The following is a 27,562-nucleotide window of genomic DNA, read 5'->3' on the forward strand; positions in this document are numbered from 1 at the left end:
ATTCCTGGCAGGGAGGGGCTGGGGGGAACAGCATCAAGAAAGGGAGAGGCGGCACATGCAAATGCCCTGGGGCAGCAAGGGACCTGGTTTGTTGGAGGGACAGCAGGAGGCCTGTGGTTGGAGCAAAGTCAGGGAGGGCGAGGAAAGAGGAAGCGGCTGTTCCCGCAGGACCTGTGGGCGTGAGCAGGGTTTGGACTGCTGTTTGAGAGCAGCGGGTTATGGGAAGCCTCTGTGCCAAGGGTAACTTCGAAGGTATTTGCCTTCTTAAAGCGGTGGAGCAGAACAGAGTGTTGGGTGGCAGGTAGGGCGGGGACCTGGGTGGCTACAGGTGAGCCAGGCTGCAGGCGGAGGCAGAGAGAGGGGTGGCAGGGCTGCTGCAGGCACCCACAGCCCCCGCGCCCCCCCGCAGGCCGGCCCGACCTCCTGCCCTGCACGCCGCCGTCTTTCGAGGAGGCCACCACCGCCTCCATCGCTACAACCCTGTCCTCCACGTCGCTCTCCATCCCGGAGCGGTCTCCCTCAGAGACATCGGAGCAGCCGCGGTACCGGTGAGGGTGTGGAGGGACCCCCTCCCTGTGGCGGGGGGGGAGGGGCCGGGCGGGAGGCCAAGCCCCCTGATGCACCTGCTCTGGTCTCTCTGCAGGCGGCGCACGCAGTCTTCAGGACAGGATGGCCGGTGAGCTGAGAGCCCCAGCTTCCCCACCCCACCGCCCCCCCGCAGCCCCTGGGCTTGCCCACCCGGAGCCCCGCCTCTCTGTCCACTTTCCTGGGCACAGATTTAAGTTAGGCTCTTGAACTGCACAGAGTCCTGAGTCACTGGAGTCCTCCCCAAAGTCCACACCCCCAGTGGGCGGGGTGGGGGGCAGGCAGAAGACCCGATCACCTGCTTGTTGATCCTTTTTTCTTTTTATTAAATATTTTTATTCTAAGCGGTACACAGAGAATGTAGCGAAACACCTTCCCTTGCCCCATGCCTGTTCCTGTCCCTGGGAGCAACCCCTGGACGGGATTTTTGTCTCTTTCTAGAAATATTTTATGAATATATGAGAAAACAAACCTACGGGTCTCTTTCTGCCGTTCGTCTTGCCACCAGCCTAGCTCGGTGTGCCTTGCTTTGCGCACACAGCAGATGGAGGCCATCCGTAAGCAGGGAGCTCCTGGGGCTCCCTTCCCACTGACTGCCCTCGGGCGCGTTTCCATTGTTGCCAACAGGACCACAGTGCACAGTGACCAGGCGTTGCTTCCCTTAGTGTTGGGGCCAGTATTCCTGCCATTTGGGGAAGAAAAAAAAAAGTTATGCATAAAGTACATTTGGCAGAATGCACTTCCCTCCGTCTTGCTGCCTGCTCCTGCCTCAGTGACCTTTCTGCTGCTGGGGGCTGTCATTGGGAGACAGTCCTCCAGCCTGCGTGGCTGCCCGAATGTTCTGACCCACCTACCCCACGGGCCCGGACGTTTGAAAGCCCAGGAACCAGCCCACCCCCAGGCCCGTGCCCAGCTACCCCCAGGAGAGTGGGCGGGATCCAGGCCAGCAGTCACTCTCCTGCCCCTGCTGGTACCAGAGTCATAGGATGGCCCCAGGTGGACAAGCAGTCCCTACCCCTGTGCAGGCCCCAGGTGGGCAGGAGGGCCCGAGGGACCAGGGGGGTGAGCTGGGCCAGCTCAGAGCACGGGTCAGATGCACCCAGAGAGCACCCCATGGAGCTCCCACTGGGGCTGAAGACCCTCACTGGCCTGGAGCTTGGCTGGCGGCCCCGGGTCGGGGGGTGGGGCGCAGAGTGAGCAGAGAGAGTGACGTGCGGCGTCCCACTGCTTCCAGGCCCCAGGAGGAGACCCACGTGGAGGAGGACCTGCAGCAGATCACGGTGCAGGTGGAGCCCGCGTGCAGCGTTGAGATCGTGGTCCCCAAGGAGGACGACGCGGGGTGAGTGTCCCATTGCCGCACTCGTGCGCGCCGGCGTCTGCTCTGGTCCCATTGGCTGAGTGCGGTCACGTGGTCACCCGGCAGCAAGGCAGGCTGGGGAATGTAGTCCACGTTCTGGGCGGGAGTGGGGGGAGAGACTGGGAAGGGGGCCTCCCCCTGGAAAGGGGGGGATGCAGAGCGTGGGAACCCGGCCGTCTGCGCTGGGACCCCGCGGGTGCTGGGGCGGCTGCCTCATCCGGGGCCTCAGATCTCCGGCAGAGCTGCGGGCGACGCGTCGGTCCCGGGGCTCTCACGCGCCACCCACTTGGTCCTGACCCGGGGCTTGCGCGAGGGGGTCTTCGGGTCCTCGGCGGCCACGTCTGGACGCAGCCCGCTTTGCCGGCTGTCTTGGTCCGTGTGGCTCGTTCGCTGCCGCTCTTCCTCAGGGCCTGCCTTCCCGCTTCTGGCTGGTCCCCGCGCACGGCCGCCGCGGTTCCCGCTCCTTTCCTGTCTCCTGTCTCGCCCTGGGCCCCGGGGTCCCGGGCGCTCGTCCCGCCGCGATCCGTGCGGTCCGTGGGAGGCGGCTCGTTCATCCTGTTGGTGGCCGGGGCCACCTGCGCCCATCGCACTGCGGGCTCCTGGCGCCGACGGGGAGGGGCCGGGGTCGCGGCCCCCCTCAGCGCCCAGGCCCCCCGCGGAGAGCCATGGAGGCCACGGCCGGGCGCGGGCAGAGACCCTGCTCTAGGGTTTGTCTACGCACGTCTCTCAGCTTCCGGCGGTTCGGAGCCCGGCTCCCTGCTCAGGACTGTCTGTGTTCCGTCACAAGTTGAAGAAAGCGGCCGCTGGAAATGGATGTATATATGAAAACCGATCAAAGCCTTCGCAGTCAAACATAAATTCATTTTTTTAAGATTTTATTTATTTGAGAGAGAGAGAGAGAACAAGCAGGGGAGGTGGGAGAGGGAGAGGCAGACTCCCTGCTGAGCAGGGAGCCCCACACGGGGCTGCGTGGACCTGAGCCAAAGCAGACACTTAACTGAGCGCCCCGGGCACCCCAGAATTGATGTTTTACGGTCAGCGGGCTTGTGGGGGAACCGTGTGTTACCTGCGGGGGGCCGGAGGGGAGCTGGCTGGGTCTGATGTGCTGACGGGTGGCGTCCTGCTGCATCACACCCTTGTCTGTGGGTCCTGTTTGGCCGGGTGGCTCTGTTTGTGTTGTTACCAAGTTTCTCTTTCTTCCCTTGGGATTTCTGTTTTACGGGTTTTTAAAATTTCTCTTCGATCTCAAGACACCTTCCTTAGCGGTCACGCACGCGCCCAGCCCGCACCTTGCCGGCAAGGGTGACGTCACAGATACGAGGGTATGCCTGTGCACACAGTGGCCACCCGCTGTGTTTTCCCTGTTACCGGAATCCTTGAGGTGTGACTCATCTTTCAGTCTTTGCCCCCAAACCAGCCCCCTTCCCCGAGGCTGGAGAGCCAGCGCTCTGTGGTTCTAGGTGCCCCTCCCCCCACCTCGGAGCTGCGCATTTTGCTCATGAGATGGAAACTGCACCCCAGTCACCCAGCCACCTGCTGAGGCCTCAGCCTCGTCTCGCCTTCCATTGGAACCTGTTTCCCCATCTGCAGCTCAGGACAGCGGCAGCCCCCGGCCCAGGGGACGGTCGCAGGGGGATCTCATGCCAAGTTCTTAAAAGGGCCTGGCACGTAGTGAGTGCTCAGTGAAGGTTATAGAGGTTCTGGGCGTGGGGGCGTGGGGTCCCTGCTTCACAGATGAAGATACTGAGGCTGAGCAATGGGCAAGGACCTTCCAGGTCGCCCAGGGGGTGAGCGGTGAGGCCAGCACCCACCCAGCGGGGCATGCCCTCAAGCAGGGGTGGGGAGAGGCTCACACATGAGCGGGTGGGCAGAAACTGCCTCCCCTTTGCCGCAGAGGTATTTGGTGGGGGGGAGGTTTGTTTTATTTGGCTTCTCTGTGATGACCTCCTGATGAGAGGGGAGGAGACAGGCTGGGGCTGGGGCCCCGGGATGCTGTTCAGAGCCCCACCCCGGGACTCCTGTGTCCGCGCATGTCCCCAGGGTGGAGGCTTCCCCAGCCGCTGCCGCTGCCGAAGCAGAAACCACCAGCCAGGCCTCGGAGCCCGCCAGCCAGGCCTCGGACGAGGAGGACGCACCCGCCACAGACATCTACTTTGTAAGTCCCCCACGGCTCCTTCCGTTGCCCGGCCCTCGGCCAGACACCCGCTGGTGCGCGCGCGCGCACACACACACACACACACACTCACAAGGTACTCTTGTGGACACAGTGCTCTCACTGGTCGACTCACATCCATACGCTCTTGCACACCCAGTGTGCCCCTGCACGCATTCACACGCGCACATGGTGTGGGAGCGCCCTGCCCCTCGCCATCCAGGCCAGGCCACTCCGAGGCCAGGGAACTGCCCCGCCCCTCCTCCCGAGGCCTCATGACCACCGCCAGGCCACAGGTCAAGGTCCTGGCTCTAGCCATGCCACCATATCCCCTTAGGAAGCATCTGGAGTCCTCAAGCTCCGAGCCCCCCTGGAACCCCCTCGGTCCTGGGCAGACCCGGGGTCAGCCACCAAGGGCTGCAGACTGTGTGGATCTTCTTCCACTCGGGGGCGGGGGCAGCTCGGTGGGGTCTGTTCTCGAGGAGGCAAGGGGACTGTGCGCTTCGCACTGCCGTCCTCACTGGTTGAGAACTCTTGGCTGCTCCCGGAATGGGTGGGGGTCTGTCGGAGCTGGAAGGGGCCCTGCCCCCAGGGACCCGGGACCTCTCTTCCAGGGCAGGGGGGTCACCTCCCCGCTTGCATCTCCCGCAGGCAGCCGGGGTAGCTGGGCCGGGAGCCTGGGTGAGGTGGGTGCGGGGGGCCAGGGAGCCTGCAGGGTCCCATCCAGTGACCCCACCACCACCGCCGGACAGTGGGTCCTGAGGCTGCCTTCCTCGGATGGCCCTGCTCAGGGGTCACATGGCCTTATCCGATGAAGGGGACTGCCTGTCCGCCCCGGTGGCCGGGTTGCTGGGGGCCCGATAAGGCTATAAGGCCACTGCTGCCTTACAGGTACCAGCAACCCGCTCTCTGTCTTGGGGCCACTGTCTGGCCTGAAAGTCACAGGTGCACACACTATGTGTCCCCCACACCCGCCGTCAGCTCCCCGTCCCTGGGGGCTTGGTTTGTGTCCCATCCCGTGGATCAGTGTGTGAGGAGGCCCCAGGGGGCCGTGTCCTATGTGTGCGTCTGGGTCCTGACACCGGAGTGGGCGGCCAGGCCCTGCGGGCAGCAGAGAAGCTAACGGGTCGCGGTGGGATCCCGCCACCCCAAAACTCACCTCCTGCTTGGCCATCTGCTTACCTGCCCCTGCCCGGCGCCCTCCCCACCTAATACCCGCTGGATTCCTGTTGCCTCATCCTGTCCTCTGTTTGCTTCCTCCCCCGCCCGCCCGGCCCGCCCAGTTCACCGATGGGAGGTACTGGATTTACTCTCCCCGGCATCGCCGACTGCGGGCCGTGACGCTGAGCTCCTCAGGGACTGTAAGTGACCACAGCAGGCGTCCAGGGAGCCCAGCCCCCGTTCCACCACCCTGGGCAGCAGGGAGCTGCAGGTTCTGGCTGTCCCTTGTCCTCTGAGAAGGGACTTGGGGAAAGAATCATCACGACCGAGGCTGGTCATGTGTCCCCCAGTGATGTCACTTAGGTCCCCCTGAGGTGGGCATTGCTAGGCCTGCAGGCTTACAGCCGGGGCTAAGGGGATCTGGCCATGGTGGTGGGGTCTGCATCTGACCGCAGCCCCAGCCTGAGTCAGGGACAAGTTGGTGGACACTTGTCCTGTATTCAGACCTGGCTGCCGGTGGCTCCCCAAGGGGCTTCAAGCTGCCCTTGGGTCAGCAAAGCCGAGCTCTTAACTGCAGGAGAGAGGAGGTGTATTTCCATACCCACTTCACAGTGGGGAAACCACGATCTCAGCTCCCCAGGAAGCCCACAAGAGGGTACGGTTTAGAGGAAGCCTGGGTCCGAATTCCCAAGCAGCCCCTGTGTCTCGCAGACACCCATCTGCCCATTGTGTTTGGGACGCTGTGTGGAGATCATGTAGCAATGGTGTTATCAGAACCCTTTATTGTCCTCATGAGCAATAAATGAGGGGCCCAGAGAGGCCAGGTAACCTGCCCAGAGCCACACAGTGCTCAAGCAGGCAGAACAGGTTGAATAGAACAGGCCTGAAGCAGGAGTTTCTCTTCTCAAGATGAGGGCCCTCGGAGGCTCACACCGCCAGCCCCAGATGCCTGAGTGTCACTGGGCATCGGCTCTGCCAAGCAAACCCGAGAAGTGGAAGCCACTTCCCCAGATGTTGCCACCGTGCTGTGTCCCACTGAGACAGGGACGCCACTCCCCTAAGATGATCCAAGAGCTGGGGACACACAGTGGGTCCTGAGGGCCCCTCACGGGGGGCGGGGAGCGGCTTATAAAGGTGGCCCGGAGAGGGGTTGCCCCACCCCCGGGTGTGGGGAGGTGGGAGAAGGAAGAGCAGACTTTGTCGAGGGCACAGCAGAAGCCGGTGGGGGGCACACAGGAGCAGGGGAGCAGCAAGTGTGCAGGCTGGGTGAGTGCAGGCGGCCTGAGGGCCTGCAGTGCTGGGGACATGCGTCTGTGGCTCCAGTTCTGTGTGTCAGCACAGGATTCTGGGTCCTGCTGCCCGCGATCCCTCCGTCTGTCGGGCCGGCTCTTTGCAGAGTTCGGGTGGAGACTCTCTTGTGCTAGTTCTGGCCCCAGAGGGGCAGCTACCCAGGCTCTACACACATGCTGTGGCTGCCCCGTGCAGGACACTGGGTATGGGCGGCCCCAGGCAGGCCCTATCCCCGGACTTCCGGGCAGGCTCCGGTTTTTGTGTGCTGTGACCCCTGTGCTGTGAGCAGGGCCCCTGTGCCCTGGTACCAGTCGGTCCGCGGATGGACCGCCTTCAGTGTGTGTGTGGCCCCGGGCCAGGTGCTGAGGCAAGAGTGAGCTGCCCACGACGCCCAGTGGGTCAGGTGCCTTGTGTGGTGCCGGCAGTCTGGCCCGGGAGGGTGGGTTCTGCAGTGACAGCCGTAGGAGGGGCAGGGAGGAGCGGGCACAGAGGTGGGGAGAGCCGGTGGGGGCCCCAAGGAGCAGCCAGGGCAGGGGTCCTGCGTTCACCGGGAGAGCACAGAGGCCGCCTACTGGTGCTTGTCCTTCATGAGGCTCCAATGAAGCCACCCGTGGAGAGGCGAGGCTGGGTGTCGCCATCCCACGGAGGAGGGGTAGATCTGGGGGCTCACTGGGTGTGGCCTCCCTGGCTCTAGCCGGGGCGAGTGCCTGCTCAGGCCCCGTTCTCCAAACAGAGGCCGGGCAAGGAGGGTAGGTGCACAGGCGGTGAAGACTGGGGGTGATGGGGGTCCCCGGGAAAGAGGAAGAATGAGAAGAAGAGGGCTGTGGGGGTTCTTGCGGTGAGAAGAGCCCCAGGAGGGACAGGTGCTGGAGGAACGTGCGCTCTCCGCCCCCAGAGTCTGACCCAGAATGGGGCCCATTTCCCTGATGCAGCTGGAGGAAGAGCAGCCCACCCTCCGGCTGGGCCTCTGTTACTTGCTGTCTGGGTGGCCGGGGCCTCAGTGTCCCCCGGCCGATCTGTGCGTTTGGGCACTAGGAGATGGGCCTCACCCTGCGCCCCCGACCGCCCTCATCACCCAGGCCCCCCAGGGGAGGGTCCTGCGTGCCGGTGGCCACGGTGGCCACGCCGCAGACAGGATCTGAGGCTGCGGCGCTGAGGGCCGGCCGAGCAGGAGGGGAGGGGACAGCAAGCAAGCCCCGCCCCCGCCCGCCCCGCTGCACGGGGCCCCGCCTGCGCTCGGCGCACCGCTTCCTGCCGCCCACCCCGCGCGCTGCCGCCGCGCTGCCGCCGCTCCGCCCCGCCGGCCCCAGAGCGGTCCGGGTTGGGGGCGGGCCCGTCCGGGGAGGGCCGCGCGGGGGCCGAGCCGCCTACTTGTCGTGCGCGTGGGGGTCCGCCTCCTTTATTTCTGTTTCTTCCTTCCTCCCTCTCGCCTGTCTCGCGCCTCCTCGCACCCCTGCTCTTCTTCTGCGCCCTTCCTGCACGTGCGCCCGCCCGCCCAGCCCACCGATGAGAGGAGCTGGGTGTACTCCCCGCTTCACTATAGCGCGCACGCCCACCCAGCCTCCGACGGCGAGAGCGACACCGTAAGTGCGCCCGCGGCTCGCCACGCCCTGGCCCGGGGCCTCGGGCCGCCCGCTCGGCCGCACCTGCCCCGGGGCCGCAGGGGAGACGGAGGCCGGGGGCGCGCGGGCGGGGGCGGGGCGGCGGCGCGGGGCCGGGGCGCTCCCGGGAGGCCGCGCAGGTGGGGGTGCCGCCCGGCCCCGCCGCGCGCTCACCCGCGTCCCCCCCCCGCGCCCACTTTGCCTCCCGCAGTAATGTCTATGCAGTCACCGACCCGGAGCCGAGCGCCCGCCGCCGCCGCCGCCGCCGCCGCCGCCCTGGCTGCTTCCCGGAGGCGCTGCCCGCCCGCAGGACCTGGCTTCACCGCCGGCCACCGCTCCCGTCGACTACCTATGCCTGTGAGACTGTGAACCTCCCTGAGTGTCCGATCACGTATTTATTTTGGGTCCTTACTCTTTGCACAAAGACGGCAGCACAGGTGTGCTTTTTTACAAAAAGATTTAAAAAAACAACAAAAAAAAAGGACGTGTCCGGAAGAACGAAGCGAGTCTGCTCCGCGGCACGCCGGGCTTCTTCCTGTGTTTGCGTGTGTCTCCCTGAGGGGACAGGGCCTGCTGGCTCCGGGGACCCGGGCCCGTGGCCTGGTCACCCTGGCTGAAATCCGCACTCCCAGGTTGCCTCTCTCCTCTTGGACGGGGTGCCGCCCAGGAGGGAAGGGCCCCCGCACCTGCAGGGACTCTGGGCTCAGGTGTTCCGGGCCAGGCACTGGACACATGTCCTTGGACGTGGCCAGCCAGTGGTCTGGGGGTGGCCCTCCACCTGCCGGTGCCCGTGATCTCTCTGCGTCTGCTTCCCACCACCTCGCCTGCCAAGGGACTTGAGAGGCAGGAAAGGCCAGGAGGCCACCCCTCTCGATGGAGCTCAGGACTGTGGGCCTCTCTGCCCTCCCCACCCCTACTTGGTGTCTCGAAGAGAGGGCCTAGGCAAAGGGAGGAGCGCTGGGCCCTCAGGCCGGGGGGCTTCCGGAGAGCAGGTCCTAGAGCAGGGGCGCTCCTGTAGTCAGGCTGCTTAGATGTCCAGTAAGAGATCCCCCTCCAGGACTGGGATGGGCTTTCTCTGTTTTGTTTTGTTTGTTTAAGATGGTGACATGTAAGCAAGTTACAGGATAGGTGACAAAATTCTTTGTGGAAAAGAAAAATGTCTTTGGTTTGTCATCTTCAACGGAAAGCAACCTCACCTGGCTCAGAGACCCTGCTCAGTCCAGAGGGGACTATGGGAACTGACAGCCTTGTGGGGGGGTCTGTCCTGCCCCCACAGAAATGCCCTCCCACCCCTTGAGAGGTGGCATAGTGGGGATGGTTCCCCCTGCCCACTCTGCCCCCCTGCCCACTCCCACTGGCCTGCTTGCGTGGGAGGAGCGGGTAGCTGGCTCAGAGCAGAAGCTACAGCTGGAAGAATTTCTTCCAGCCCTTGCCTTCCTGGTGGAGAACCCATGGATCAGGAGTTTGATTTTCCGAGTCCCTCTTCTGGGTCCCCCCGCCTGCTCTCATGTCCCCCCCGCCTCCCGCACAGCTCATTTTGTGCACCTGGAGGGAGCCCGTGGGGCTGGCTGCTGTCTGTCCAGGCTGGCCAGGGACGCGCCAGCGTGGGGCCCGGGAAAGGCAGCCCTGAGAGGAGCCATCAGCACAAGGCTGTGGATGTCTCAAATCAGAAGCAAAATGACATCCTCTCCATCTTGCCGAAGGCGGCTTCGACCAGATGGCGGGAAGCGTCCTCACCCGATCTCAGACGGCTGTCTGTCTGCATGCCCTGAGTCGCCAGTCCGTCCCACCCCCTTCCCGCCGAGGAGGTGGCCGCTGAGCAGGCAGAGGTCCAGAGGTGCGTCTCAGGCCTTGATGACTGACAGGGACAACTGTGTCACCCAAAAGCCGGCATTGGAGTCCCCGCTCAGGCCCCCAAAGGCCAGATAGTCAGGCACGTTGCGAGTTCTGTCGGAGATGACCGGAGCCGTGCACACGTTCCTGGCACAGTGAGCCCGTGCCCGGCACACCTGCAGCCACTTGGAGCTTGAGGAGCGAGGAGGGGAGCTCTGCTGGCTCCCTTGGGCTCTCCGGAGCGAATCATGGAACAGAGGCATCGCCGGGATGCTGACTTGCCAGAGAAGTCTGCAAGCCTCCTGGATATCATGACATTTCTATTTTTGTGCTAGTTGCTGAGATCCCTTGGGGGACCCGTTTTGTGTTGGTGGCATTCTTTGTCCCTTTTCAGAGAATTGTCACATGGATGCCAACATGGTCTGCAGACTGTGCCGATGGGAGTTGTTGGTTTATTATTTGGGGGACCAGGGGTCAGAAGGCAAGACTTTATTTATAATGTGTAGCAAATCCATGGCCTTTCCCAGGCTTCCCTCCTCCCCCACCCCCGTTCCCCCTGCCTCCGGAAGGCTCTGGACCCACTCAGCTGTCGCCCACCCCCAGCATAGAAATCTAAATTCTTTCGTGGCGACACCCTGTCTCCCTCCTGGTGCGTCTCAGATGGCATCTCGGAGAGCCTGGGATTGCTGAGCTGTGAAAACGAAAGACATTCCGAGACTGACAAGCTGCAGCTTCCCGGGAGCCCCCACCAGCCTCCGTTGTCCACCTGCCCTCGGCCCTCCCTCCACCCCTCGGCTCAGTGCAATAGTCCCCTTCCAGTGGGGTCCCTTGCCATGGTACTGTCGCTGCAGCCCCTCAGTCCGCACCCTGGGCCAGCGCCCTCCACCGCCCTTTCTCTGGTGGCTCAGTTGCATCGCCTGTCCCCCCCTGCCCCCCCATGTCGTTTTTATGGTCAAACTGATTTCCAAACAACGAAACTGCAAACCTTGTGTGTCTTAATTCTCTCTGGGGGTTCCGTGTGCTCCGCCCCCGTGGTCTGGTGTGTGACAATCTGGAGTGCGGCCTCATTGGGCACAGAATGCCGTCTCTCAAACCCAGAGCTGTGGGCACCTCTGTAAGCGTGCACCCCGCTGGCCCCAGTAACATATGCAGCCTCGGGCCCCCTCCCCCTCCCCGCCGCCCCTCCTCCTTTTTACGTTGAAGAGTTCTCTCTAATAAAATCGGGTGATAAGCATCAACCTTTCTCTTTGCCTCTGTGCGCTCTGGGTCTGCTTGGGAATTTAAGGACTGAATGAGGTCCTTGGTCAGATTTAAAATAACAACAGTGGGGGGTGCCTGGGTGGCTCAGCGGGTTAAAGCCTCTGCCTTCGGCTCAGGTCATGATCCCAGGGTCTTGGGATCGAGCCCCATGTCAGGCTCTCTGCTCAGCAGGGAGCCTGCTTCCTCCTCTCTCTCTCTCTCTGCCTGCTTCTCTGCCTACTTGTGATTTCTGACTGTCAAATAAATAAATAAAATCTTTAAAAAAAATCTGATAAAAAAAATAACAACAGTGGGGGGTGCCTGGGTGGCTCAGTGGGTTAAAGCCTCTGCCTTCGGCTCAGGTTATGATCCCAGGGTCTTGGGATTGAGCCCCACATCGGGCTCTCAGCTCAGAGCCTGCTTCCCTTCCTTTCTCTGCCTGCCTCTCTGCCTAATTGTGATCTCTGTCTGTCAAATAAATCTTTTTTTAAAAAAAGATGAGATTTTTTTTTTTTTTAAAGATTTTATTTACTTGACAAACAGAGATCACAAGTAGGCAGAAAGGCAGGCAGAGAGAGAGGAGGAAGCAGGCTCCCTGCTGAGCAGAGAGCCCCATGCGGGGCTCGATCCCAGGACCCCGGGATCATGACCTGAGCCGAAGGCAGAGGCTTTAACCACTGAGCCACCCAGGCGCCCCAAAAGATGAGATTTTTAAAAAATAAAATAACAACAGTGGGACCCAATGCCTTGATAGCTGTGGCCACCTCCAGGTTCCAGTTGAGTTCAGAAAACGTTGAATAATTTCTGACATCAGTGCAGCCCGGCTCGAAAGAACACTGGCCAGACTTTGTATTGGTTTTGCCAGAGTTGCTCAAAGTGAGTAAAGCGTAGACCCCTTTTAAGGGGAAAACACGTCTCGAGGATTTCCGACTGGAGAAACGCTGCTTTGACAATGAGGTCCCATCCCGAAGCTAGCCCCTGGAAACCTGGTTTCCTCGTGGTGCGGAATAGCACAGCCCCTTTACAGGCCGGATGTGCAGAGATGATCTGGAATGTGCTTACCATCCCACACTCACCTGCCCGTACTCTCATCCATTTGTCTGGGTCTTGAAAAAGACAGGGCCGATCCCCACCTGTCGGTTTATCCACATCCCGTGACAAGCTGGCTTGTTATGAAGGGCGGCGGGAGAAGGTCCTCCGAAATCTGTCCGTGCTACCTGGGCCTCCGCACCAAGCAGCAGGCGCACCTAGCCTTCAGGGTGAGGTCATGAAGTTGTGTGCTCAAACACTTGAAGAGCTTGAACTGGAACACGAAGTACCATCCTCTGGGGTGGGCCGGGGGAGCTTTGAACAGCGACTCCGGATCTTCCAGCTCTCCCTGCTGTGGTCCTTCCTGGCCCCCAGCCCAGCAGGGACGCCACATAACCACCAGCACCCCCACCTCCCTGCTTAAAAACCCTCCCATGACCCCCAGCACCCACAGAACAGAGCTGAACCACCCAGTTCAGATCCCAGTTCCATGTTGCCTCAGTGGGGTTGTGGGAGGGGGGGACGGTTTATCAAAGTGACTTTTCATCTCTGGGTCTCAGTTTCCCCATCTTTGCGGGAGATGCAGCATGGTGGTGACTCCGAAAGGCTGTCCAGCCTCAAGGCTATTCAGTCTCCTACCTGGCTTCCGTCCGTCGCCTTTTTGAGCGGCCTGGACTCGAACCAACGACCTCGAAGTTTCACCGCCTGCCTGCACCAACCCAGAGACCTCGGCCGCGCGGCTCGCCTCTCTTTGGCCCCGCCCCAGGCCCCGCCTTCGGCCCCGCCTCCTCCCGATCCCGCCTTGTCGGCCACGCCCACGCCGGCTCCACTTCCCCTGGAACCCACTTCTTCTGGGTCACGCCTCCCAGGCTCCGCCCCACTCGCTGTTCCTGGTTCTCTCTTGCTCCGCCCACAGCCCTTAGGGCCCCCTCTCCTAGGCGCGAGGACCAACATGGGGCTGCCCCTAGTACTGCCTAAAGGCCGAGCCCCCAACTCTGGAGACGAGAGCCCGGCCGGAGTCCGTCACACGGGCCACGTTTGAGGGCAGTGGAGAGGTTACGGGGCGTCGGAGCCCCGCGATGGGGCAGAGAGACGGGTTTCCTTCTCCCGGCTCAGGCGCGGATGGGGCAGCCCGGCGCGCGCCGCAGGGGAGGAAGGCCCCCGGCGCGGGCCCCGGATATTTGTGTCAGCGCCGCCGCCACGGTCTCAGCTGATGGGTCGGGATACACGCTCGCGCTCGCGGTCGGCTGGTCGTAGGGGCCGCAGGCAACGGAGCGGGAGTCGGAGCCGAAGTCGGAGCGGGAGCCATGGGCGGCGAAACCGCCGGCGCCGGGACGACGAAGTACGGCGCAGGCGGAGGAGGGAGAGCCGGGAGCGCAGGTAGGGTGGCTGTGTGAACGGCGCTGGGGATCCGGCTCCCGCCCTCGGGGAGCCAGAGATCCTCGAATTGGTCAGAGAAGGCTTCCTGGAGAAGGGGACGTCGGACTGAGAGTCGCCGTTAGGCAGCGAGGAGAGCGAGAGGCTCTCCAGGCAGGGCACCTGGTGGTTGAGGGGCAGTAGAGGAGCGTAGTGAGCCAGGCGGGGCAGAGGGGAAGTTGGAGAGGAGGTCGGGGCGGTAAGAAGAGAGCGGACCGTGCAGTTCTGTGTACCGTGGGGCAGGATTTGGCCGCTCTTCGGAGGGAAGTAGGAAGCCATGGGAGGATATTGAGTGATGTAGTCTGGCTTACCTTGTGGAACTTCTTCCGGTTTTCGCGTAGGGAAGGGACTGAGGAGGTTGGCAGGAGTGACAACAGGCAGGAGGAGGATGGTACGGTTGTCTAGGCAACAGATGGTGGTGGCGTTCAGAGCAGAGAGGCAGTGGGAGGCACAGTGGGGAAAGGGCTGATTTGAGAGGGATTTTCTTTCTAAGTAGGGGCGACAACACCTGCTATTGGAAGTGGGAGTCAGACGAAGGCGCTTTTGGTGACAGGTTGCAGGCCTGGGTTGACTCCTAGGACCTGGGTCTTAGCTTTGCCACGGCCCACGGTCGTGTCCTTTCGGCCACCTGTCCAGGCTTGGCCTGAGTCTGCTCCAGCACGGAGGGAGCAGACGATGCCAGGGACTGCCTTCCAGACCTAGGTCCCTGTGCTGACTCAGCCCCTAACTGGCGGTGACCCTCTGGCCAGTCCCTGCCCCCTGTGGTCCAAGTTTGCTCCTCTGTGTACTCATGACCTCCCTGGGGCTTCTCCTGGCACATTGTCTCCGACCCTGTCGGTCTGTTCACACCATGGCCACCGTGGCTGTAGTTGATTGCCCTCTGCGTTTGAGAAAGGGATCATTGCAACCCAGGACTTCCAAGAAGTTATAAAAAGCAAAAGGGAAATAAAACAGACATGGTTTAAACTACGGCTTGGCAGCCTGCAGCCTGTGAGCCGAGAATGGTTTTAACGTGTTTTTGTAAAAGATTTCGTTCATGTATGAGAGCATGTGGGCGTGCATGCATGAGCAAGGGGGAAGGGCAGAGGGAGAAGCAGGCTCCCCGCTGAGCAGGGACACCCCCCCACAATGCGGGACTCTATCCCAGGACCCTGAGATCATGACTAAGCTGAAGGCAAACGCTTAACCAGCTGAGCCAACCAGGCGCCCCTGGTTTTTACATTTTTAGTTGGTGAGGGGAAAAGTCGGAAGAGGAATGGTATTTCCTGACATGTCAGAATTTTATGAGATTCTTGAATACGTCCCAAGTTTTGGTGTGCGGAAGTGAAAGCTTATTGGGGTCCGGCCATGCCCAGTTGTTCCCGTCTGTCCAGAGCCGCTTTTGCTCTGCAGTGGCGGAGCGGCAGGCTCACATCCTTGGCCGTCTGGCTCTGTACAGGGCAAGTTGGCTGGCTCTGCGGTGAGCCCCTGGTGTTGCTGTTTTCTGCATGGGTTCACGTACAGCAGCAGTCTTGTGGTCATCTGCGCATCTTTTGTATCTGCTGTTTCCTGATGTTTGAGTTACTATAATCAGCCGTCCTGGACGTGTAATTTGAGTTGGCAGTGTTAGTGAAAATTGGGTCAAACGTATAGTCTGCATACAGAGACTCCAAAATAATTGGTTTCCATGGTGTAGATTTTTTGACGTGAGCTCAACAGGTGGAACACTTAACGAAATACAGAGACTTGTTCCTCTACACATTCAAAGGGCCCGGACCGTTACAGAATCCGTCCTTATGGCTCGTGCGTTCCGTTCCCAGCTCACAGTGGTTTTGCCTGGCGTTTCAGTCCTGCCCGTCTTACTCCAGTTCACTCTTGCCCATCCTGTGGGACCTTGTCCTGTAGGTTCCCTCTTGTCACCTTGAACAGATCATGTCCTCTGGTTTCTACATTTATAGCTCTGGCACCACCAGGCCGCAGCCTACCTCCCTGCCCTCACTCACTCCCCCTCATTCACACTTTCCACCTGGGCCTCCGGCTGCTCCTTGAATGTGTCATGTAAAGTCCTGCCCCAGGGCCTTTGCTCTTGCTATGCCTTTTTCATGGAGCACTCCGTCCCTGTAGCGTCCTCCAGAGTTGCCTCCTTAGATCTCCATCTCCTAATGCTAAGTCACTCTTCTTTGCACTATGTCGTGTCACGCTGTGTGTTTATTTGTTGATGTGAGCCTCTCAAAGGCAGGGACCGTGAGTATCACTGCTCGTGACTGCCGTGTCCCCAGAACCTACAACCGCCCCCGGCACAGCAGATGCTATGGAAACATCTGTCACACGAACGACTGGCAGGCGGTAAGCAGACCTGTGATTCCCTCCACAGGTCGGATTCGGAGGAAGAAAGGTGGCAGCGGCGAAGGAGGCAGAGCCCGAGCCCACTGCCGCCGCGCTGGCGCTCCCAGGACCGGTCCTCTCAGTCCGACTCGGATGACGAGCGGCAGGAGCAGCAGCGGGGCCGATGGGCCCGCCGGCGGCGGACGCGCTCTTGGTCGCCCGGCTCCTCGGCATCCAGCTCGGCCTCCCCAGCCCGCTCCCAGAGCCCGCGGGCGGCGGCAGCAGTCCTGAGCCAGCAGCAGAGCTTGCAGGAGCGGCTGCGGCTGCGGGAGGAGCGGAAGCAGCAGGAGGAGCTGATGAAGGCCTTCGAGACCCCCGAGGAGAAGCGGGCCCGGCGGCTGGCCAAGAAGGAGGCCAAGGAGCGGAAGAAGCGGGAGAAGATGGGGTGGGGGGAGGAGTACATGGGCTACACCAACACCGACAACCCCTTCGGCGACAACAACCTCCTGGGCACCTTCATCTGGAACAAGGTGAGCCCGTCGCGGCGCGCTCTGCCGCCTCTCTCGTGGTTTTGCCGTGTGCGCCTGTCATGACGTCCGTTTCGGGACATGGGAGTTGGCGCTCGCAGCACGCGTTCCCGGGCGCTGCTCGGCCGCTAAGAGTTTATCATCTGCGTGCGCGCGCGCCCTGTTGGCCGCCGGCTTTTCCTGCGGAAACGTTCCTGTCGGCCGAAATCACCGGCGCTGCCTGCAGAACGCGGGGCTCGGCTCACCGTGGCTGGAGAGCAGGTTCTCGGCGCCACACGCCCGTGACAGCGTCCCCGTGAACAGGTGCTCGGTCACCTCGATGCTGACGTCTCGCTCCCGGGTCCCTCACCGCCAGCGGCGGCCTCGCGCCCAGGGCTGAAAGCTGCAGGTTTTGTCGCCCAGCCGTGGAGGTCAGCTGTCGGCAGGGTCCCGCTCCCTCCAGAGCCTCTAGAGAGTTCCCTCCTACCTCCAGCCGCTGGTGGCTGCTGGGGACCCTCGGTTTGTGGCTGCTTCACCCCAGCCTGTGTTGTCATCGTCACATGGCCATCTTGCCTGTCTGTCCCCCTTTCTTTCTTGTAAGGTCACCGGCCGTTGGTTTAGAGCCCAGCCTCACCCCCTGTGACCTTTTCTTAACTCGTTCCAGCTGCAGAGACCCCGTTTGCATGTACAATCCCCTTCCTGGGTTCCGAGGTTGGGACGGCAACTCACCTTTCCAGAGGACACGATGGAACTATAACACATCCCCGTTCGCTGCGGGGAGGCGGGTGGCCTGGGGTGATGAGAGCAGCCGGGCATGGTCGGATGCCATGGTGTTTTCCACTCACCACGTGCCCTCGGGCCTTTGTCTAGGACACACTGAGCCCATGCCACCTTCCCGTGGCCCTGCAGGTCCCCTCCTCGCACCTCACTGACTCGCCTGTCCTGTGCACTTGCTGGTGCTGGGGGCCGTGTGGGCCGGCCCTGCATCAGGGAGCTGGAGAGACAGAGCCCCCGTGGAGCCCACAGGCTCCTGGGGGAGAGACCGTAATAAGCAGACGAGCCAAGTGTGCGGAGGAGGGAAAGCGGACGGGCATCGGGCTGCCGCGGCTGTGGCTTGAACTAGGCAGGCCCAGGAAGGTCTAGCTGCGGAGCGAATATCTAAACACAGTCTGGTTCCTAATGTGCGATTCCTGCCAGACTGAGCCCCACGGGGCGGACTCTGTCCCCAGAGCTGGTGCGTGGTCGGCGCTCGGCGAGTGTCGAATGAGCGGGTTCAGGGTGGTTTGTACACACGTGCTCGGGCATTTCCCCACCAAGTCTTTCTTGGAGCCCACACTGGCTTTGGAGAATTTGCCAGGGAGAGCGTCATCAGCCCCTCCGGTGATAAGCATGTGGGGGCTCGGCCCCCACTCAGCCCCGAGGCCTCTCTAGACAGGCCCACGGTTTGGGCAGCATCACACGTCTGTCCCCTCTTACCGGGGCCACCAGCCGGCAGCGTGGGCCGCCCCCAGGAGGAACGGTGACGTGCGCTCCATGCGGGGCGTCATGCCGCGTGCTCTGCGCACCTCGACTCTCCCTCACGCGGCCTCATTTGCGTCGGGCCACCGAGTTGCTGGCCCATGGTCTCCCCACTCACGGGTGGCAGAGCATGGCCAGAACCAAGGCTGCCTGGCTCCTCGCCTGTGTCCTAGTTGCTTTTCCGTGTGACTGTAGGTGACAAGTACGGTCACCATTAATGCGGCAGTCTGGGCTGAGGCTGGGGAGGCCAAGGAGCGGCCCAGACGTCCCGGAGTGGCCCCGAGCCGGGCAGGCTCGTGTCCCACCAGAGGCACGTTTTCCTGGGCTCCAGGGTGTCGCCGCAAGCCCGCGGGGCCCGGGGTGGGGCGGGGGAGCACTCATCTGTGTGTGCGGGCTTAGCGCCCGGTGCAGGCAGGGACTGTGGGGGCTGTCCGAGGGCCTGAGGGGTCTCCCGCCCCGTGCCCTGAGCACCGTCCACCAGACAAGGACACACACAGGGAGGAGCCATCTGCTGTGGTGCGCGGTGCCCCGGGGGCCTGGAGCCCCAGAGCTGCCCTGGGCAGGTGTGCCTTCAGTCCGTCTCTCCTTCCTTCGCTGTCCTGCCTCTGCCCACACGCGGTGCACGTCTCAGCTGCTGGGGCCTTCCACTGCCCCTCCCCGAGCTGGCCCAGCAGGGCTTCTCTGTGAACCAGGGCGAGTGGCCCCCGGGAGCCCCCTGGGGCGGGCGGCTGCCTCCCCTCTGCACGGCGGCGCGCGCCTCACCCATGCTGGAGGCCGCTCCAGAGCGCTGCGTTCTCTCGTGCCCAGTCTGGGGGCACTAAGGGGGCAGCGTGTTCAGCGGTGGTCCACGAGGTGTGGCTGTGGGTGGCTCACTTCTCTCGGTCTCGCCGCCCCGTCTCGAGAGACACCGCCCAGCCTGCTGGGTCTCAGTTGGGATCGTGCAGGGGCACCTGGGAAGGTGGGAGGCATCTGCGCTCAGTGGGCGTGTGCTTGGCCCTTCCAGGCCCTGGAGAAGAAGGGGATCAGCCACCTGGAGGAGAAGGAGCTGAAGGAGCGGAACAAGAGAATCCAAGAGGACAATCGCCTGGAGCTGCAGAAGGTGGAGTTGCTCTTGGCCTGTCTCCGTGGGGTCCAGAGCCCTTCCCTCGTGAGGGCCTGAAGGTCAAGGGAGACCTGATTGGCTTATACAGAAAGTCCAGGGGAACTGGCTGGCTTCAGGCACAGCTGGATCCAGGGCTTTGGGCAGTGCCTCCAGCAAGCTGTCTCCCTCCACCTCTCCGTTCTGCTGACCTCTGGGCTCTACTCTCAGACACTTCCTTCTTGGGGACCAGAATGACCGTGGCTGCTGTAGGCAGCTGTGTCTCCCGCAGAAGGACTCTTTCTCTGTCTTAAGGTCTGTGTGAAGCCTCTGGCTTCCCTGACCAATCCAAGCCCGGGGCCGGTGGGCTGGGGCCACGCCTGGGTCATCTCCCCCATGACCCCAGGGTACTCCATGGCCTAAGAGAGTGCAGGGCAGGACCCACGAGACCCCCTTCTGGCGGTTCTGGCCTGTCTCTACCTCCTCATCCCTCCCCTGCGCCCCCAGGTGAAGCAGCTGCGGCTGGAGCGGGAGCGGGAGAAGGCCATGCGGGAGCAGGAGCTGGAGATGCTGCAGCGGGAGAAGGAGGCGGAGCACTTCAAGACGTGGGAGGAGCAGGAGGACAACTTCCACCTGCAGCAGGCCAAGCTGCGGTACGCGGGCGCGCAGACCCGCTGCTGTCTCCACCACCTGCCGCCCTCTTCTGGGCCCAAATACGGGGAGCCCTGTGTGCCCCAGGGCCTTTGTACATGCTCTTTCCAGTGCCTGGAGCCTTCTGCTCTGGCCGGTCCCCCTTTCCCCTCGGGTCTCCCCCGATCACCTCCTCAGAGAGTCCCTGACCCCCTTTCTGGGGCCGGCCCCCGCTGTGTGCACCACTTCCGTTCACTTCCTTCCTTGAGCCCGTCTCCCCTGTCGAGTCGCGTGCCAAGGAGACATCTGAACGGTCTCTGCCGTGCATAATGCTCCACGAGCGAGCAGGGTGCTAGACCCCGAGCTGGTGTGGTCCTCCCTCTCCGCCCCCAGCCCCCCGGAGCGTCTGCTTATCAGGCCCGGTCACACACGGACTTGGGGGCGCCTGAGGCCACACAGCAGGCGTCTGAGCCCCAGGCCTGGCGTGTGTGCCCAGGGAGCCTGTTCTGCCCCCTCTCTGTCCTGCCGCCTTCTGGCCGCACTAGCCCCCAGGGCTCGGACCTGCCTGGTTTCAGGCGCCCTCGGGTGGACCAGCCTCAGCCTCTGACACGCGTCTCCATGGTGCAGCGCTGAGGCTTCTGTCGCCCGCCCCAGCAGCGCGTCCACCAGGAGGAGGTGTCCTCTCCGCCCCTTCGTGTTCCCCCGCCCTGCTCCGCTCCCACCGGCTGCTCTTCACATGCCGCGCTTGCCGGGGCCCGGGCCTGGGTCTGCCACCTGTCTCGCTCCTGTGCCTGGTACCCCCTCTTCCAGGAAGACTTCTTTGACCACCACGGCTGTAGGCCTGGCCCCTCCCCCGGCCCCCGCGCAGGCCTCTCCTCCAGGGCGGGGTCTTCAGGAGGGGCCAGCGCCCCCCCCCCCCCGGGGCTCTGATGCCACTTCCCTGCCCCCTGGCAGCTCCAAGATCCGCATCCGGGACGGGCGGGCTAAGCCCATCGACCTGCTGGCCAAGTACATCAGCGCCGAGGACGACGACCTGGCCGTGGAGATGCACGAGCCGTACACCTTCCTCAACGGCCTCACCGTGGCGGACATGGAGGACCTGCTGGAGGACATCCAGGTACCGGCCGGCCCCGCTGCTCGTGCCCAGGCTCCCGGAGCAGCCCTTGGCCGCACTCAGCCCCCTGCACGTCCCTCCCCAGGTGTACATGGAGCTGGAGCAGGGCAAGAACGCGGACTTCTGGCGGGACATGACCACCATCACGGAAGACGAGATCGCCAAGCTCCGCAAGCTGGAGGCCTCGGGCAAGGGCCCCGGTAACCCAGGGCTGGGACAGGGGAGCCAGAAAGTGCCCGGCGTGCTCTTGGGCGCAGGGGGCTGGGCCTTCGGGGAGCCACATCCGTCTGTCTGGCGCTCCCTGCCTGTCTTGGCTTCCCCATGTGGCGCGTCCCTGGCTCTCTGGAGGCCTCTCCAGGAGCCACCAGGGGGCAGCAGCAGGTGCTCCGGACCCTGAAATGGGTGGGGGCTCAGAGCCTAGCTCCCACCAGCTTCCTTTAACCACTCGTCAGCCCCTGGCTGTCTTGGGAGTGGCGCCCACGGGGGCTTGTTTGTTTGGGTTTCAAGTTTTTGCTGGAGGCCGGGTGTGTCTGAGCACCAGTGGGGCTCAGCTCTGCTCGTCTGGGAAGTCCCTGGAGCTCCGGACAACGGATCTGATGCTCTGTCATTCACTTTCTTTCCCTGGAGGCAGCCTCACCCATGAGCTCTGAGGGGGTGAGCCCTGGAGCTGGGCTTCTCGGATTTTCTCAGGCAGACACTGGGCCCCCACCCGTTCTGCGTCATGAGCACCCCTAGTCGTGACAGCCGCAGGTGTCCCCAGACATCCCCTGGTGTCCCCTGGGGACAGACTCGCCCGGGGTGAGAACCACTGTTCCCGAGCCTTACAACGACTGCATTCCTGGCCCTCGAGGCCACCGCTTCAACAGCGCCCGGTTCCCGGGGGCCTCATGGGCTGTTCTAGGCTCCGCCATCCTCTCAGGCCTGGTGGTGGCCGAGGACACGCGCTCTCCCCTCCCCAGGCCTGTTTTGTTCAGAGGGGGTGGGGGGCTGGTTTCCTCTTAGGAAAGGGAGGAATGTCTTTCATCATCTCTGTAAGCGGTGATTTGTTTTCCTGCGTCCTTGTTGTCTGGGCAGGACACGTCCTGTAGTGACTTCAGGAGAAAGAGAAGGAAATTCTTTGCTCTCAGAGATGTATGAGGAGGTATTTCCTTTAGTGCTAGTGGCCTTGTGTCTAGAATTCTGCTCCCAAGGGCGCTGACCAGGGCAGGTATGGCCCTGAGTGCGGATCCAGCCCACCGGGCAGCTTGGCGACCTCCTGGGAGCCCAGCTGTCCCTTTTGTTCCCTGGGGAATGACAAGACGCCTTCAGGAGCGTCAGGTGAGAAGCAGCAGGGGGTGGTGGTCGTGCCCTGGAAGCCCTGCCGGCCCGTGTGCCCGAGGGTGTCGCGCTCGTCGCCGCTCGTGGCCGCCGCGGACCCCAGGCCTCCCCAGCCCTCCAGCTCCCCTGCCGAGGTGGCCCGACTCATTGGAGCCTCCCCTCGGGCCCCTTTCTCCTTGTCCCTGTGCCCTCTGTGTCCCCCGCCCCCGCCTCCCACGGCTTCCCTTCACTCTGTTGTGCTGGAGCTGCTCCTTCTACGACCTCACATCTTCCTTTCTTGTGCTTGGTGCCCTCGTCTCGGTGGGACGCATCCCCCGGTAGTTTCTGGTGGAAAGCAGGACGTTCTCGGACGTCATGCGCGTCAGGAAATGTGTTTCGCCTCCCCTGTGGCTGCGGGCAGCAGGGCTCGGGCTAGAACTCCGGGGGTAGGGCCTTCTCCTTCCGACGCCGAACACCTGACCCCACTCCACGCCCCGCCGGGGAAGAGTGAGGGCCGCCTCTTGTGTGTCCCCCTTTGCACAGCATCCCTGTCCCGAGTCCCCGAGTCTCTGGCCGGCCGCTGCTGCGCTGGGCTCCCTTGCTGGTCGCCCCCTTGCGCGGCCGCTTCTCTTCTCCCAGGGATGGCCAAGGCCACACTGTCTGCTTTCCCTCCTTGCCTGCTGCAGCAGGGGTCCCAGTGGGCTCTGGCTGTCCTCAGAGACGAGCTTGCTTTTCCGCGTCTCCCTTCAGCATGATTTGCAAGAGGCCTCTGCTCCTCTGTTCTGGAGACCCGCCAACCACCGTGCGTCATCTTTACAAATCAATTTGGGCTTTTTTTCTTACTGTTGTCGGTAATTGGGAAGTTCCAACTGTGTGATGAGAGTGGGCGTCTGCGGCGGGCCCCCCACTACCATTCGCTCTAGGTGCTTCCCATGGTGCTGCCCTCTGTCCTGAGCACTGTCCCAGAGAGTCTCTAGTCAGCATGGTGGAGCCACTCCCGGCCCCCATCGGGATCCAGCCGGGCCTTGTGCATTCGGGACCCGGGACCCGACTTTCTTCAAGCCGTGTGGTAGAGCAGGGCTCCTGCGGGGGCCGTGCCATCGGCTGCTGGCTGGGTGGGTCGTGAGTTCCATGTGCGTGAACGCGGAATGCGACCCGGCGGGCAGGTGGGAGTTGTCGCTGAATTCAGTCCTGGTCCCGTAATGTTTCTGTGCCCGTCACAGACTCAGCCAGAGTCTGGGACTGCCTGGGGACGCACAGCTGTCTGGGAGGGGGGCTGGGTCTCTAGTTGCTGATTCCAGGACCCCGAGCTGGTTGGCTAGAGGGACTTGGGTCCTCTGTGACCCTGTCTGACCAGCTGCGACCCTGTGTCCAGTGGGAGGGCTGCCGAAGCCGGTTGTCGAGCAGGGGGTGTGTGCTGCACGTGCACCCCTGCACTCGTCAGCAGCTGCACTCTGAGCTCCCGCAGGCCCAGCTCAGTGCCAGGGAGGCAGTGTTCCAAAGCCCCACGAGGTCCCCGCCCTGGCGAAGCCACAAATCAGGCTTCCAGGCCAAGGGGAGCAGTCTGGGAGGCAAAATGGACCAGGAGGATCATGCTGCTGGTTGGAAGTGACACATGTGCAAAGGCCCTGTGGCAGGGCTTGGTGTCTGCTGACCAGTAAGGAAGCTGGTGTGCCAGAGCAGGTAGGGTCAGGCTATGCCCAGCCCCACCCTCAGGGATCTCTCCGTCCAAGGGCACAGGACATGTCCCTGGGCTCCCAGCCCGTGATGGATGCAGTACAGGGGGACATGCTTGCCTTGGGGCAGTGTTAGGACTTTGCAGAGCCCAGGAAATGACCAGCTCTCCTTACTGAGGGAAGAGCCAAGCCCAGAAATGGTGACCTATTTCCCCAAGGTCACCAGTCGAGGCTGACAGAGCAGGGTCTGAGTTCCCGGGGTCGGGCGGTCAGGTGCTTCCTCTTTGCTGTTGCAGTGTGGGTGGGGGTGGCAGGCCAGTTGTGCCAGGCCGAGGCACTCCGACTTGGCCCGAGGGTCGGACCAGGGAGAGGCTGTAAACACCTGCCTGGCTCCCCCGATCCGTGGAGTCAGAACCATCCCAGGGAAGGTCCGTGGCCTGGAGTCCCTGTCACGTGTTAGAAGGATCCAGCCAGAGGCGGGGGTGGCCGGGAGGCCGGGAGGAGGCAGGACCCCGGGACCCGAGGAAGAGCAGTGTGGGCAAAGGGAAGGGTCCGGCCCCCTGCCCAGTGCTGAGCGGCCCGTCCCCCGCAGGGGAACGGCGAGAGGGGGTCAACGCCTCGGTCAGCTCCGACGTGCAGTCGGTCTTCAAGGGCAAGACGTACAGCCAGCTGCAGGTCATCTTCCAGGGCATCGAGGGCAAAATCCGGGCCGGAGGCCCCAACCTGGACATGGGCTACTGGGAGAGCCTCCTGCAGCAGCTCCGCGCCCACATGGCACGGGCCAGGTCAGCACCGCCCGGCCCTGCAGGGGTTGGGGTCCCGGGTGGGGCCCCAGGGGGCCGGCCTCCAGCAGCGTCTGGCCCCTGTCTCCCGGGGTCGAGAGACACCACCGCAGGCCCTGAGGTCACCCGCCTCCCGCCCACCCCACACCCTCTGTGTACAAATTCTCTGCGTGTTTGGCCGCACTGTGTAAACACAGCGCCTGTCTGCCGCTAACCATGCAGAGTGCAGAGCCGTCTCCGGGTTCATTCCCCCCTGCCTGTGTCCCGGCTCCTGTTCAGCCTGGCTTGGTGGCTCCCAGGGCACACGAGTCCCTGCTGTGGGGTCCCGCCCTTCCCAGCCCTGGAGGGCCGCTCCCGGCAGGGTCTGTGACCTGAGTCCCGTTTTCTCGTTGCTGAAGCGCGGCCCCCAGCAGCATCCCCCCCCCCACACGGCCATAGACCTCTGCAGCCGCCCAGCACCCTCTGTCCTCCGCAGCCTGGAGCATGAGGACACGGCCGGGGCAGGTGCCGCCTGTCGCTCTCCCTGGCTCCCAGGACCCTTGCCGTGAAAGCGGGTCAGGTCGAGGGCTGGGGCGGGGGGTGACCGCCAGGCGGTGTTGCAGGCTCCGGGAGCGGCACCAGGACGTGCTGCGACAGAAGCTGTACAAGCTGAAGCAGGAGCAGGGTGTGGAGAGCGAGCCCCTGTTCCCCATCCTCAAGCAGGAGCCCCCGTCGCCCGGCCACAGGTAGGCGGCCTCCTGTCCCCCACACCCCTCCTCGGCCAAGGACCTCGTCGGGGCCCCGGGCCACCCGGTCCCCAACCCGCTGCCGCCCGGCCCAGCCCAGCCCTCTCCCTCCCGCAGCCTGGAGCCCGAGGACCCAGCGCCCACCCCGCCGGGGCCCTCGTCCGAGGGCGGCTCCGGGGATCCTGACGCCGAAGGGGCGGCGCCCGCGGAGGGCGAGGCGGACGGGGAGGCGGTGCTCATGGAGGAGGACCTGATCCAGCAGAGCCTGGACGACTACGACGCCGGCAAGTACAGCCCCCGGCTGCTCGCGGCGCACGAGCTGCCGCTGGACGCGCACGTGCTGGAGCCCGCCGAGGACGCGCAGCGGCTGCAGCTGTCCCGCCGGCAGCTCCAGGTCACAGGTGCCCCGAGCGGACCCCCGCCGTGTGCCCCCGGGGGCGGGGGGGGGCCGGGTGGGAGCGGGGGCAGGGCCCTCCCGCCACCCCCAGCCCTGCTGACACCGCCTCGCCGGCAGGCGACGCCAGCGAGAGCGCCGAGGACATCTTCTTCCGGCGGGCCAAGGAGGGCATGGGCCAGGACGAGGCGCAGTTCAGCGTGGAGATGCCGCTGACGGGCAAGGCCTACCTGTGGGCCGACAAGTACCGGCCGCGCAAGCCGCGCTTCTTCAACCGCGTGCACACGGGCTTCGAGTGGAACAAGTACAACCAGACGCACTACGACTTCGACAACCCGCCGCCCAAGATCGTGCAGGGCTACAAGTTCAACATCTTCTACCCCGACCTCATCGACAAGCGCTCCACGCCCGAGTACTTCCTGGAGGCGTGCGCCGACAACAAGGACTTCGCCACGCTGCGCTTCCACGCGGGGCCGCCCTACGAGGACATCGCCTTCAAGATCGTCAACCGCGAGTGGGAGTACTCGCACCGCCACGGCTTCCGCTGCCAGTTCGCCAATGGCATCTTCCAGCTCTGGTTCCACTTCAAGCGCTACCGCTACCGCCGGTGACCGCGGGGCCCCTCCCGGCCGCCGCCGCCGCCGCCGCCGGGCCCAGAGGGGTGGGGGTGGGGGGCGTCCCGGAGAACCTGCCCCGGGGCGCTGAGGGGGCAGGGACCCGCGTCCAGGGCGGACCCCCGCCCCCGGCCCTTGCCCGGGCTGGCCTGGTGCTGCCACGGGTCGGTGTCCCCCGCTACCCCCGGGTGGGCGTGCACGACCCCTCTGCCGTCGCGCCCAGCAGCCCGGGGCCCGCGGAGATGCTTTCTGTGTGAGGCGCCCCGGCACCCCCACCTGGCCTGGGTGCTCCCCTGTGTCGGGACAGCCGCGTTCCTGGAGACCGCCGCCTGGCCGGCCCAAGACCGCCCTGGCGTCCTGCAAGTGGCCGAGCTCGGCTGCGGGGCTGACAGGTGCGGCCCCCCCACATCCACACGCGGCCCCAGGACCGTGGCTTCCGACACCTGGTTCCAGAGACGGTTCCCGCCCGAAGGGGGGTGACCCCCGGCGCCGGCTCCCCTGGGGGCCGCACCCACGTGCCCCGTTCCATCTGGAAACATTTTAGGTTGTTTCTCTAAAATGACTTTTTTTAGGTGGGGGGAAATGTCTTATTTTCATTGAATTGGTCTACTCATGAAGTCGCATGTTTTTTTAATAAACACTTTATTTTAGAATATTTCTAGAATTCTGGAAATGCTGCACAGACGGTCTGGAGTCCCAGGCCCTGCCGCCACAGGCAGTCACATTGTCCCATACTCTGTGGGCGCAGGACACATAGCACAGCCAGGGCGAGAAGACCTTTAACCGCAGCGCTTAAAACTTGTCCGTGACCGTCCCTCGGGAAGCCTCCCGCTGTCCGCAGGTGTCCTGGTCTTTGTCTGCCCGTGGCCTCCCATCCCCCCGGGAGCGCCCAGCCGGCTCGAGCTCGGATGCCGGAAGCTGAGAAGCTGCTGTCCCAGGCCAGGGATGGTGGTCTGCGGTCACGCGGACGGGGAGCTCTGGGCCAGGAAGGGGGGCAGGGACGCTGCTTGGCCCCCCAGTGCCTAGGCCACCCTCCTGACAGGGAACCGTCTGGCCCGGTGTCCGTGGCCCAGACTGACCGTCCCCGGGCCACAGGGCGCCCCCAGCCCTGTGCTAGTCCTAGCCTAGGAGCGCCTGGCGCAGCCCGGCCTCCCCTTTGTCCTGCCCCCCTTCACGCGCCCACGGCAGCAGCGGAGACGTGGGTCCGGTCGAGGAGCCTCCGAGCTGCAAGCCGGGGCGGCAGCTGGCCCACCCACAGCAGC

At 63.6% G+C, this 27,562-nt stretch overlaps 3 protein-coding genes across 7 annotated transcripts in view; 2 read left to right on the plus strand and 1 right to left on the minus strand.

Annotated features, from left to right (window-relative positions):
• Positions 1–11,217, plus strand: part of PIP5K1C (phosphatidylinositol-4-phosphate 5-kinase type 1 gamma) — a 50,368-nt gene extending 39,151 nt beyond the window's left edge. For 2 of the 4 annotated variants that reach the window (XM_080807812.1, XM_080807814.1), the window contains 6 exons: positions 410–548; positions 644–676; positions 1,820–1,924; positions 3,983–4,097; positions 8,045–8,128; positions 8,358–11,217. In XM_080807812.1, the coding sequence (XP_080663938.1) occupies positions 410–548; positions 644–676; positions 1,820–1,924; positions 3,983–4,097; positions 8,045–8,128; positions 8,358–8,360 (479 nt within the window). In that variant the 3' untranslated portion in view covers positions 8,361–11,217. Of the gene's footprint in view, positions 1–409; positions 549–643; positions 677–1,819; positions 1,925–3,982; positions 4,098–5,377; positions 5,456–8,044; positions 8,129–8,357 lie in introns of all 4 variants that reach the window. The other 2 variants (XM_080807815.1, XM_080807813.1) reach the window with 2 other exon arrangements.
• FSD1 (fibronectin type III and SPRY domain containing 1) overlaps positions 1–27,562 on the minus strand; it is a gene marked incomplete at both ends in the record, with an annotated part of 516,986 nt that overhangs the window by 444,599 nt on the left and 44,825 nt on the right. The gene's annotated exons all lie outside the window — the stretch shown is intronic.
• CACTIN (cactin, spliceosome C complex subunit) lies at positions 13,449–26,953 on the plus strand. Of its 2 annotated transcripts, XM_080828582.1 has the most exons (11): positions 13,452–13,627; positions 16,017–16,497; positions 18,995–19,090; positions 19,577–19,722; positions 20,654–20,816; positions 20,899–21,013; positions 24,378–24,570; positions 25,170–25,292; positions 25,410–25,693; positions 25,807–26,323; positions 26,414–26,953. In XM_080828582.1, exons 1-10 carry the CDS (start codon positions 13,461–13,463, stop codon positions 26,295–26,297), a joined length of 2,259 nt encoding a protein of 752 aa, XP_080684708.1. In that variant the 5' UTR covers positions 13,452–13,460; the 3' UTR covers positions 26,298–26,323; positions 26,414–26,953. The 2 variants fall into 2 exon arrangements, with proteins under 2 accessions (XP_080684709.1, XP_080684708.1); XM_080828583.1 differs by having other exon boundaries at positions 13,449–13,627; positions 25,807–26,953.

The sequence above is a fragment of the Martes martes genome (genome assembly GCF_963455335.1).
Source record: "Martes martes genome assembly, chromosome: 1".
NCBI lineage: Eukaryota > Metazoa > Chordata > Mammalia > Carnivora > Mustelidae > Martes > Martes martes.